This window comes from Macadamia integrifolia, chromosome 12 (genome assembly GCF_013358625.1).
Source record: "Macadamia integrifolia cultivar HAES 741 chromosome 12, SCU_Mint_v3, whole genome shotgun sequence".
In the NCBI taxonomy this organism is placed as follows: Eukaryota; Viridiplantae; Streptophyta; class Magnoliopsida; order Proteales; family Proteaceae; genus Macadamia; species Macadamia integrifolia.
In genome coordinates this window covers 2,703,563-2,716,911 of record NC_056568.1, presented here as the reverse complement: position 1 = coordinate 2,716,911, position 13,349 = coordinate 2,703,563, and the positions used below count along the sequence as shown (strand labels likewise).

At 38.1% G+C, this 13,349-nt stretch overlaps 1 protein-coding gene across 2 annotated transcripts in view; it reads right to left on the bottom strand.

Annotated features, from left to right (window-relative positions):
* LOC122058303 (AT-hook motif nuclear-localized protein 23-like) overlaps positions 1-4,269 on the bottom strand; it is an 8,657-nt gene extending 4,388 nt beyond the window's left edge. Inside the window, exons 1-2 of one of the 2 annotated variants that reach the window (XR_006133717.1) lie at positions 3,340-4,269; positions 1,988-3,249 (exon numbers count right to left, since the gene is read on the bottom strand). Coding sequence is in view for 1 of the 2 variants with exons in the window: in XM_042620931.1 (XP_042476865.1) it covers positions 2,082-2,873 (792 nt within the window). In the remaining variant the exon portion in view is untranslated. Of the gene's footprint in view, positions 1-1,754; positions 3,250-3,339 lie in introns of those variants that run through there. The other variant, XM_042620931.1, reaches the window with a different exon arrangement.
* Positions 4,270-13,349: the final 9,080 nt, after the last annotated feature.

Genomic DNA, 13,349 nt, shown 5'->3' with positions numbered 1-13,349 from the left:
GGGTTTTTATGAGAGGAAAATTTTGTTTGGTGATTCTTTGTTTGGTTTACACTCCCTATGTCCTCTTTTTATTGGATTCGTGAGGCCTTGGTGTGGATCAACCTTAGTTGAGAGTGTAACACTTGGTGGTGAATCATATGTAGATATTTGTCTATTTTAGATCACAATTTTTTTGCACCCAACAAATAAAATTAAAAATAAAAAAATAGTTGTTTGTTTGCTTACATTGTTTATATGTTGTTGGATTTTAATTTGTTCTATACTAGTTTCACATCAAATGATTTCTCTATTCATGAGCCATTAACATTATGCATAGGATTTATACAAGTCTTCCACTAAATTTTTATCAAAATCCTTATTCTTATATTGCCATCACAATGACCAACTACAAGTTGACTGCAACAAATTTTCTTTCTTTTTCAAGGGATTGTGAAATTATAAAGTGTCTACCAAAAGAAAAAAAAACGAAGTTATAAAGTATGGCTGTTGTATAGCCAACTAATGGGTAGAAGTATTGCATAACATCACAAATCTACTGTTGATCTTGACAACAAGTTTTGAACCTCACTCATATCAATTTGACTGAACACACAATTTAAATTGGACTTCAATTCCTAGTCGATAAATTTTGTATTTGTTTTCTTCTTTCATTCTTAATCTGATCATTTAGGCACAACTTCAATTCCACCTAAAAAACCATCCATACCTTGAAAAAGTGTTCCAGTACTTGTTATGTATGGTTGTGGCCATGACACTCATATTTGAATGAAGAATTACATGTTCATTGACTACATTTCTCAAGTTGTCAGTCCATCTGCATGTAAATATACTTGGGAGGAAAGCAAAATTAAAGTAATTTCTACTGGCCTCGAGATATATATATATATATATATATATATGCGAGTTCAATGAAGACCATCTAATAGAAATAAGCTAGAAAGGTCCAACATCCAACATATAAGATAAATTCATAGTAAACTTAGTAGAAAGACCCATTGATTGTTTTGCATTCCCTATATACTACATAATCTTAACAAAAATGTATTCTAAGTGAATCAGACAAGGAGATAGAATGGAATCAAAGGAATGAAAAAGCACAAAGCAAACAAGAGGTATACTAGATGGTCAAGATGGCCAGCTTCTAAAGAACAAGACATATCCAAAATACATTGTAATTACCAAGAATGGGTTGGATAATTTTATTACCATTAGTGAAGCTCTCAAGAATTCTATGGAAAGCTGAAAAGACCCACGGAGTGATGAAGGTTAATAGCATCTTTTGATGTCAAAGAATGCACTCTAAAGCTTCAGCAAGTCTAAAATTTCTTGGATTAAAACCACAAATTTGGGACAAGTCTAGATGAATGAAAAACTTTACCATTAGTGATGGTCTCAATAATTCTTTGGAAAGTGAAATTACCCATGGAGTGAGTGAAGGTTAATAGCATCCTTTGATGGAATACACTCTAAAGCTCTCTCTTTCGTAATTAAGTTTCTCATAGACTACAACCTAGGTGAAATGAAAGACCTTCACTAAAATGACGAACACAGAAGAATATTAAAAACAAAGATAAGTATGTTTACTTACTGGGTTTGACAACAAAGAATGAAGAAGAAGAAATGCAATTTGCGCAATAACTTTAAGATGAGATTCAGGAGCTCCAAATTTCCAAACTCCAAATTCTGACAGTTCTTCTCTTATCCCTTTTTTTCTACAAAACATGAGTACAAAACGAGTTTCTTACACAATCAAATAGAGAAACTGTAGAAAGGAAGAAGTACTTTATGAAACACAAAGTAGCATGCGCCAGAGTAACCTAACAACAACATCCTCAGATTCACATTCACAAAATTCAGACTGTTTGGAATGAAAACAACAAAGTGTCCACCTGCTTGTATGTTACATGTCCAAGAAAACCCAAAAGTAATAAACAAAGGAGAGGAATATGAAAGAGAGAGGTTTCACTTATCAGTTCTCTCTATCTCCCTCTCTCTCTCTCTCTCTCTCTCTTTCTCTCTGTCTGTGGATGTTAGTCTGGTTCCATACTTCCATGTCACATTGTCATGGTAGTTGAAGTGCTTCAATAAGATGAAGGTGGACGAGGACTACCCCAATACACATCCTGTGGCATCTGACCATTGGGCATCAGATTTGGGGGCAGATTGTAGATAGGCATTGTCAATGGATCTGCTAAACCACCACCATGAGGAGAAACTGGAACACCAGTCGTCCCCGAATTCAGTCCTTCTCCGGCAGCGCCGGCAGGATCGTCTTCCAGCGGCAGCCGTTCGTAAGTCGCATTGGTAAAGGTCGCGGCAATCACCATGACTGGCCCAGACGCAATCAACGCACCCACAACACTCCCACCCACCACCTGCCCTTGTCCCCCGGCCAGATACACCGCCAGCGCCGTCGCTCCTGGTGGCGAAGGCGGCGGAAGGAAAGCCCCAGAAAGCGAGAGTATCTCGAAGCGTCCGTGGAGGGTTACAACAGCTCCTGACGCAGATGGTTGCCGGAGGGTCACATTGGTGACTACACCACTACCGCTTAAGATGCAAACCCCACGCTGTCGGCGGCGAGCGAATGTGTTGAGGCTCTCGGCGATGTCGCTGCCGCTGCTGATCTCGAGAACATGACTTCGAAGAGCGTTGGGACTTTCCTTGGTGATGATTATGGGTGGCTTCGGCTTGTTCTTGGACCCCGGTGGTCGCCCACGTGGCCTCCTCCCGGAGCCGCCTTCGACATTTTCGTTGCCGCCGGCACTTTGGTCTTCGGCGTCTGCGTCATTATTGTTGTTGTCTCTGCTCTCGTCGTCTTCCGGGTTGTTAGGGTTGCTATTGCTGCCATTGCTGTTGTTGGTAGTGTTGTCCATGAGCTCCTTCTCTCTTTTGATTGATCCAAGCGGACCCAAACCCCCATTGTCGTCATCAGGGTAACAGAGGCGAAGGGATGGAGCCGCCGACAAGGCCGGGTCGACTCCTCCCAACGCAACGTTTCCAGCCCACCACCTATTTGCCAGCTCTTCGTCTCCTTTAGTATCAAACCCTCTTTTTTGTTTTTCTTGGCTCTATCACAACCTTTTGCTTGATACCACTTATTAGGGATTTGGTATGATGATCTTGATGGATGAACAAACACTCCAAAACCCAGATATATAAAATCCAAAATCTTATCTCTTGGGCGGAATTGCAGTAGATAAGAACTCACATGCGTTGCCTTCTCTTTTTGTTTATGCACGAAACCCTAATCTGTAAAATAATGAGAATGAGATCCAACAACAAACAAACATAAAGGAAAAAAGAAGAAAGAAGAACAAAAAGGCCCAAGTGTTGCTTCACCTGCACTTCAGCTCCAGTCTAAGAGAGTGTTGCACTCAATTCACTGAAACAAGTCGTGTGTCTGAGAAATTAAATGGATAAATTAAGTCTCTCGATTTGCTTCTTTCGTTCTCCCAACAAATCCTATCCAATCCAGAGCACTGTCTTTCTTCTCTATCACTTCAAGACCAGCCACCGCCCAAGCGCTGTTACGTGTTTGAACTATGAACCTCTATATATTTCTTCCACTTTTGCTGCTGGGTTAAGAGAGAGAAAGTCTCTGAGTGAGACCCTTTTCTTGTTTTTCAGCATTTGGTAGCTCTAAGCCTTTCTTTATTTCTCTCTCTCTCTCTATCTGAGTTACCTTTCAGTCTCATTCACTCACTTCTACTCCTTTTATTATAACTGAGATTATGAAAACCAAGCAGGAAGAAGGAAAGAAGGAAAGGAGATGGTCTGAGGCTCTGTGTTATGAGCTTTGGATTTAGCTTTGCTTTGCATCTCCAAATACGGCAAGTACAGCATCAAACAGGTGCTGAGGTGCGCATTCTGAGTCTTCTGACAACAAGGAGCGTACGATAACTAACTAACCTCACCCTTGGCGTACGATAGGGGGATTAACAGAAAGAAGAACAGTACTTCAGTTCATCAGAAGAAGAAGAAGAAGAAAGAGTATATAAGGAGGAAACCGTTACCATTGCCATCAGGCCCATCACCACATTTTTATCTCACTTTCTGAGCTCTTAATAATATGGGGTTTGCAAGATTCGCTCTGAAAACTCTCTTTTTTCTCTCGCTCTCTCTCCTTTCTTAAGAAAAAACCAAGTGAGAAGGGTTTTGATCTTTTTCTTTTGTTACTAGTGGGGAAGGTTTAATTTGGTTATTTTCAGTCACCACCAGGCAACTTGGAACTAAAAAAAGTTTTCCCTGGTTTTATTATTGGAAATTTGGAATCTCTCTCTCTCTCTCTCTCTCTGGTTTGTAAAAGACAGGTTTGGCCTCTGCTCAGAGAGAGAGAGAGAGAGAGGGGTTTGGTACCTGCTCAGAGAGAGAGAGAGAGAGAGAGAGAGAGAGAGAGAGGGGTAATAACAATGTGTGGGGGCTGGTGGTGGTAGTGAGGGAGAAGTGGAGGTAGAGAGCTAAGAATAAAAACAAGGGAAGGGAAGATGGAAGGGAATGGGAAGGAGTAACAGTATACAGTAAGAAAACATAAAAGTGTGGGTAACGTGCGCATCAGGAAATGCGAAGTGGGAGAACACGTCACCGTCCCGAGTCCCGACATGAAGGTATCGAATACCTAGGTTGGAGAACCCCCAGGTACACCTTAATCTTATTTTTAATTTCATTTTTTATTATTAAACAGACCATTTATGTTCTCCTGTTCACCCTTTTCGTCTTTTAATTTTGCCATTATCAATATTATCAATCACTAAACAATAATAGCAAAACCGTGGGCGTCAACCCGTTGGTTCGAACCGGTTTCGAATATAAATCAGTCAAATTTTTCAGCTTCAATCGGCTTATTTCTGCTTCTGTTCTGTTCTGTTCAACCTTTGTTCGGCCAAGGATTGAAGTCTTGTATTTTGTGGTTTAGGTTGTGAACCATTTTCAAAAGAAAGTTAAAAATATATAATTTTTGGGATTTAAAACATAGAATAATTTTGAAAATTGTGCCTTTATATTTTTTTTTTCCTTTAATTTAGTAGAAATGGGTGATTATTAGGGTTAGACTTAAAAAGGAATAGAGGCAAGGAGAAAAGTGCAACCCTATTCGCACTTGCAAGAGAAATCAGGTATATCTTGTATTGTGTGATTGTTTGATTTTTTTTTTTTTCTTTTATTTAGGCATAAAACTAAAAAAAAAAATTTATCTCTGTTCTTTTGTTATGGTGTGTTTTCTACATTATATATATTGAAGCATTTTAAAATCTAAACATAAATATTCATTTGTCTTTCTATTGTGTAAAAGAGGCGATAACTCAGATTCAATGCCTTAGAGTGCTCTGACATAGAACCTATATATGAGCACATGCCTCGAGGTGGTCTGAGACATTGGATCTCAGCTGCCGCCTCTAAAAAAAGACCTGCACCAAGCTCATATCCTCAACTATTAGCCTAAATGTTTATTTCACATCATGGATGTAGGTACGTACCAATATCGTATTTAAAAAATAATTTTTTTATTAAAATCGGTTTCATAGAGACCGATACGGATTATACGAATCACGGAATCCGTATTGATATTTTTTCTTTTTCTTTTTTTGGTGGAAAAACCATTATTGATATTTGCGGCAACTGATACTGGCGATGAATTAAATCCTTGACCTGCTTTCAGCATTAAGGGGACATAATTTGATAGATTCACCACTGGGAACAATCCACCTGTCTATTCTAGTTTCCTGTCAGTAACACATCAACAACTCTTTTTCGTTTCTAATCCAATAGTATGCTCTGTGTTTCTCTTCCTCAACAATCCAACACGAGACCATTGGACTGCCCACTCCGATCAAAAACTTTGAAAAGTCAATTTAAGGGAAGCCGTGGAAAGAGAATCTGACATGACATCTCGGAATCATTTGATTGATTAATGCACAAACAATCAACTTGGTGGATATTCTCCAACACCAACGATTCTTTGATTCCATCTAAGGGCTAAGAAGGTTTGGAGACATATTCTTAGGTATTGGGATGTGTAAAAATGCTCCTCTAATCCTTGAATGATCGTTGGAGAGGCATTGAAAAATGCAATCGTTGGAGAAGAGTCAGATCCGTGAAAAACTTGCAATGCAAGTGATAGAGAAATTAGAAAGAAAATTTTATATCATACAACAAAAAAAAAAATTATTATGAAAAAACAATGATTTTTTATTTCAGAAACAAACTCATTGTTGTCAAGACAAAAACGGGTACTCTCTTGTGAATAGGACTACTTATAGCCATGTCTCTCAGCCGTTAGAACTTAGAACAAAGTTTTCACAAAAGGGTTTGACAGTGCTTCCGTCAGCTTTTATAGAATGCAAATGTCTTGGAATGATATTGACTCATTGATCGCTTGCGAAAATCTTTCTTGATGGATCGACACAAGGTTGTATATTTAAAAAAAAAAAAAAAAAAAAAACAACTTAGAGTACTTAAACAACTCATTTTAAGTTATAGGTCTGGATGATGTTGTAGTTTTTACTTGAAATTAATTAAAAATCATAAAAACAAGTATATGTGTGGTCAGGGAACTTCATCTTTGTGTAGATCCTAAGTGTTTTTTTTTTTCATAAGAATAAAAGACGATTCTGTAGATTGAAAAGCTACTCTCTTAATCATACACTTCTTAAAAATGGGGACCCATACAAAGAGGAGGCCTTCAACCCATTGTTTGCGACACAAATTATTGTTCTTCAAGTAATTTTTAACTTATTTAAGTAATATTTTAAGGGCAATAGTTCTCTGTCTGAGAGTGGAGGATGTATCAATGAGTAATCATTCTTTGCCTCCCCGCACCAGTGCGGTGAGGCTCTGGACAGTTGAAAGCACATCGGGGAGCACCCACGCACACACCCAGATGTGCTTTCAACCGTCCAGAGCCTCACCGCACCAGTGTGGGGTGGCAAAGGATTTTTTTTCTGTATAAACACCTTCTGCTCTATCTCTCTCCTCTAGCTCTCTCCTCTAGGCAATGAGGTCATTTCATACCCAGAGAGAGAGTCAAGGAATGAAAAGTGCTGGCACAACCTTTGCTCACAAACGGAGAACATTGACCCATATTTTAAATATCATTTAGATGCATATAGCTGCCAAAAGTTGCCTTAGATATTTCAAATCTTTCTTCTTCTTTTTTTTGATGAGAAGATATTCCAACTCATTGTTGAAAGTGTTTTCCCGTCATATGACCACCAAAAAAATTATAGTTCTCTCAATAAAATTACTATGGTGTCATGGAAGCTATCAGGCCAATCAATGTAGGTAGTTGGATCATTGGCTGCTCGATGTTACACATGGCCATATGGGGTTAGTTGCATATGAGATTTCTTTGCCAACCAATTGCTCCATGTGTTGCAAAAGCATTGGCATGACGGAACTATGCATATAACTCAGTAGCGTGCCTAATCTTTTCCCATACCTTTTTAGTAAACAACACAAGAATGTGTATAAGCTTTATGCATAAAAAAATAGTATATGATCTCTGCACTATGGAAGTGAACAAATAGCATTGCCTTTGCACATAACACAATCTCTTGAAATCTTAACCCAATTTTTAGAGATTAAGGACTCGTCTCCCATTCCTCTAGATGCGTTGGACCACATTATCTTTTTCTGGCCTTCACACGACTCTTTCTTGACCAGCTAATTCTCATGGCTGCTTGCTCTGATTTTGATATTCCACTTGGGCTGAATTGAGGCACAGCCTTCTCACATAATGCCTAAATCTAATTACAATCCTATATATGTATATACATTTTTTTGTTTAACTAATCATCACTTCCCAATTTGAATTCCAATTCAGAACTTCCTTATTTTGAGTGAGAAATAAAAGCACCAACTAGTACATGTTTGTGGTTCATTTTATTGTACAAGGGTTTGCTATCATATCCAAATTGTATTTTCTCACCAATGAGAGGATGGGAAATCGAATCGTTCAATACAAGATTTTAATGAGGAGAGAGTGTGCGATGCCCCCAAATAAAATGTGAGAAGACATGCATAGAAATATACACATTGACGTCATAATAATCATTCTCCCCAATTTTATATACGAGTGATATGGACTTTTAAGAAAGGGAGGAAAAAAACAACAAAAGCAAGCCATGACCCCCCGCATGGTCTTCAACTTCAGGGATACTAACTTTCTCTGTCATCACCCCACTCCCACATGCTAAAGAAGAAATCGTGCATTTTTTTTATTAATTAGCTCTTAAGTCGTATAAATTAGTACTAAGATTAGTCATTTGAAACAGGATTGAGCTTATACATCAGTAGAGCCCATAATTGAGCATCCCATAATTGAGCAAATCAGGCCAGAGTAGAAAAAACTAAGAAAGTTGTATCTGGCGACATGGACACTTTTTCTTTTAATTTTATTTCTTGATTTTTCTTACCAAAAAAAAATTAGGAAAAAGTTTTCTTGGGTCAATCTCATCATCCATGGTCAATTTAGATTCCTATAATAGTTAATGTTATCTTTAACTCCCACCCCAATTGTTGAAGGTCCATGAACTGATCTCAATTCAATTAAAGGGTCCGTTCCCACAAATTAGGGGGCTGTTTGATTTTGTTCCTGTGTCTAGAGACAACAAAAACTATTTTTTCTGTTTCTCTGCTTTTGAAATTGCAAAAAAAAATGCTTGATTTTTCTATTTCCCAAAATGTTTTCAATAGCGTAATCAGGTTCAAGACACAAGTGAAGACACAAAGTTATAGATACGCAGCTCACGAGTGAAAACACGATGTTATAGACACACAGCTCACAAGTGAAGGCATGACAATTGAGTTACAGGTATGCTTCATGGAGATGAACTTCAAACGTATTAAGGCAATCAAAACTGTGAGCTTCGCACGACTAAATTGGAATCGTCGCATCTGGATAGCGGGAAGGTTCAACAATAGATTGGGTTGGGGTAGGTCGAGTGAAGTATCAGGATTTTCAAAAATTTTATCCCTTCCACTTGCTTCTAGAAACATTAAAAATATATATATATATATATATATATAGTTTTTTCTAGACATAAAAATATGCATAAATTTCTATTTCTATTTTCAAAAAACAAGTGAAACAAAACAGAAAAGTCAAACAGTTTTTGAGATGTTTTTCCATTTTTAAACAAAAAAAAAAAAAAACATGTTCTAGAAACACATTCCAACCGGCCCTAAGAAGTGATTCTCTCCACCATGGGTGAAGGAAAACATGGGTTCAACTTATCAAGGGTTTTTGAGTATCAGTCTCCGGCTGTACCAATATGTATCAACCATGTCGAGCCAATATAGGATCAAAGTATCATTTTCAAACAAAAAATATATGTCCATACCATATCAGCCAATCCGTATCAATAGGTATCTGTCAGCCAATCCAATACTAATACCTAAAACCTAAAACCGTGATGAGTATGACTGGCATGTACTCGTTCATCCACCCTATGGCCCTCCTCCAAGGTGGGCTCCATGTTTGATTTCACACTTTACAGAAAGTATGGGATGACAATGCCTCGCCGGAATCAACTCAAGTTGGTGTTGAGTTTTGAATTGGACACTTACCAAAGGAGCTTGCAGGACTTGGGACCGCAGGAACCTGAGATTTACTCCATAACCCACCTGATCAGCTCGAATTAAAAAAACCCAAATTTATGTTAATCTGCGTTGGACCAAGCCGGGTTCCTTTCCAAACTCCATTAATGTCATTCCCAATGTTTCCAGATGCTGTTCAAGTGTTCGGGACTTTGTTAGGGTTGGCCTCACCAACCCCACAAACCACAAATCCTTCCGGTTTATGCTCTTCGATAGTTAATATGCACAGAGGTCAGATCAAACTCAATGGAGGCAAATTAAGTGCATACTCTAATTAAGACTTCAGCCAAGAACACACTTTGCCATTTTAGATATCGATAGATCAAATCCAGCTTTGTTACAAATAAACAAACTGAATCACTGATATTTTGCTTATATGTGAGTTTAAATGTGAATTTATGCTGATGTAGAACAAGAAAATTGCAGATACAACAACAAACCGGGGCAAATATACAGAAACCTACACTAAAAAGAGCAACCAAGTGCAAGAGGCACCTGCTATTGCAGGGGCTGAGAGAGGCAAATGTACACAGCCTTACCCCCTGCTTCACAAAGAGTCGGTTTCCAAGATACAGAAACCCACAATATAAAATCATAAAACTCATTACAAATAAAATATCTTCAGAAGCTATATTTATAGAGATCTACACTATGAACTTAAACCAAAGTGAATCCTACGCTTAGCAAAGTCATTTCTGAAAAACCTAATCAACAAACACAACCTATCCCATGAAAAATTAACCCCTCCTGAAGTCCATGTTCGAATCATACCAAAATTCAAGGGCGATCCCATTCTGTGCAAGTCCAGCAACTACAGTATTCCATGAGACGAAATCCCTGTTGGGCATCCAATCAAACACTTCCACACACACACTCCATAAAGGTGTTTCTGGGTCTGCCTTCATTAGGAAATCCATCACTTGTTGGAACTAAAACAGCTTTAGAATCACCATCCACATTCCGTTTATTAAACTCGTAAAATAATTATGAACTCTTTATATGAGAGTTCTAGTCTATAATCACTTTCCTCTTCAAAGTCCCATCACAAGTTCCTCTATTTGATGCCTCTCGTTGTTGTAAATGTAAATTTTCATATCTTTCTTCCCCACTCCACAATTTTTTTTTCCTCTTGGGACTATTCTCTTGTGTTCCTTAGAGAGAATTTCCAAGGGGGCCATAGGATGGCTCAGATATCAGAATATGCCTCCCTTGGTAGGTGATATCTTCATCATATCTCCAATGGGTTTGAGTTTCTTCCTAAGAAATTAGAAACTACTATCATCACCCTTGACATCAGTGGGCAGCTCTTTCAAAACACCAGCCAACCCCTCACCGTGAGATTTAGACAGCAACCCATGGGCAAAGTCTTGTCCTGGTGTAGAAAGAGGGAGATAGATACCGTGTGTGTGTGTGTGTGTGTGTGTGTGTGTGAGAGAGAGAGAGAGAGAGAGAGAGAGAGAGAGAGAAAGAGAGAGAAAGGAGTTTCATTTGACGACCGAGTTTGGTCTACATTTTACAGTGGACAGGTCTACTTGACTCTTGACCAGGTTTCCCCCATATTTCAATTCTTTGCCTGAGTCAAAACCTAATTTTCCAACTATGTTGCATAATACTAATATGATGTCAATAACATAAACTTAATATTAACATTTTTATTAGTAGCATAAACTATGTTGTATACGATTTAGTTAATTCTATGGGATAAAATAAGGGGGAACGGCAAAACAGGACTACTGGGTTGAGACTTGGGATTAGGCTTATTTAAACTGAGCCGAGTCTTTGCAACTAAATAATTTATATATCCGAAGGGGGTAGCTCAGTTGGCAAGGACCACCACCTCACAATCAAGGGGTCATAAGTTCCTTGGGCTTACCTATCAGAAAGAAATTATATTATCATTATATACCATACTTGTAGTTATGGGCTTATTACCTTCTTATGATAGGTTTTCCTACACTATAACTAAATCCTTTTAGCATCTGTCCGTGGTTTTCTTTTCCTCTGATCTACGATCATGGATACACCATGGAGTTAGAGTGCTCAAGTGCTTGAGTCAGCACCATGGTCAGTGTCCAAAAATGCCAGACAGAATTGGCCAGGATCAGTGAGAAATTGACTCGAATCAGCACATAACCCTAACCTTAGTTTCCGTACATGGATCAAACGAGCAGGATTGACAGGAATCAGCATCAGCCCACCTGAACCAATCCCGATACTTGAAACCCTGCTTGGGAATAAATGTATGATCCTGCATTCCAATCTTCTGAAGCTTTTCAAATTTGGCACTACAATCCTCTTCCATTGCTACCAAGTCCCACTCCAGCCGTCATTTTAACTAGGTCCAAACCAAGTCTCGCGAACTTTTATTTTTAGTCACATCTATAGTATATTTAGGCATTCAGCAGCATAGGCATCTTCACCTTGTCAGATGAAACAACCCCAATAATCTTAGAAGGATCCTTCCACATCTATCTATACTCTGGAATTTTCCACTAATATCCCAAACAAAATGTTTAACACAAGAAACTGTCAACTGACAGGATCACCTTTACGTTACTGAGACTCACACCAGTCCCTACCTTGTATTTCAACTTAGGCAAGTACTGACACAATAACATGACTTCAACGGCATTTGCTGTAGACTTGAGTGATAGACTGTATAGACTGTCTCAAAAATGTCATATAAGATGTGAAACTCTAATTAAAACAAATCAAGTAATGAAGTTGAAATGCACCGTTGAAGATTTCTTACAAGTCCTCTATACCCTCTTTTGAACCAGAATTTTCCATTAGATTTCTTACAAGGCATTCCTCTATAACCAATTCATACATCAATCCATGCTACTGGAAGGCATCTTGCACAATCATCTCACAAAGATAAATTGAAATGGACCATTGGACATTGAACACATCATTTCTGGGGGGAAACTCACTTTCCAAAAGCATTACCCTTAATCAATTCATGTACAATGTTGTAGCCCCTTACAAACTTATATAGAAGACTCAAAACAAACTCAAACACTAAAAATGATAGGCATAATCCAATCCTAAACTAATTGGGAAACCTAAACTAACTAGGAACTGAAATAACAAAGAAAATTGATTTAAAACAGGACTCTAACTAAACTAATGAATTAAATCTCATTTTCCTATTTTCTACCCATATTTAGGGACAATTACAGTGGCCTATTATAAAGAAAACCCTTGGGATCAAAGGCCCAACACCTACATAACCCAACCCAATGTTTATTTCCAATAAAATAAACCCTTTAAGTGACTTTTCTACATCACTTATGGCATACTTCAACTTTCCAATGCTCAAAAGTCCCAGAAATTGACTAGATTCCTCTGGCAGCTCATGCTGACAACTTACTTGCCACATATGGTGTAAATGCAGGAATTCCCACAATATAAGATTCCCAACCCGATTTTCCTTCCATTGTTGTTTGAAGAAAGGGGAAAAAAAAAGAGGACAGATTCATGATTTGGTTTCTAGATTATTACATACAAATTCCAGTTTCTAGTTCCTATGCATAAAAGTCAAATAATGCCTAGCCTCATTTCCCACTATAGTGTGGCCCATGGGATTAACCATCATTGATAAATAGTTATCTCATAGAACAGAAGAATGCTAGATTTAGGACATGCAGACACAGTCAGGCATGCAGTGAGAAATAACACTGATATAATAAACCTCACATATACAAATACAAAGCTGCAATGGTACAACATTACCTTGCACCATGTATTTTTATCGC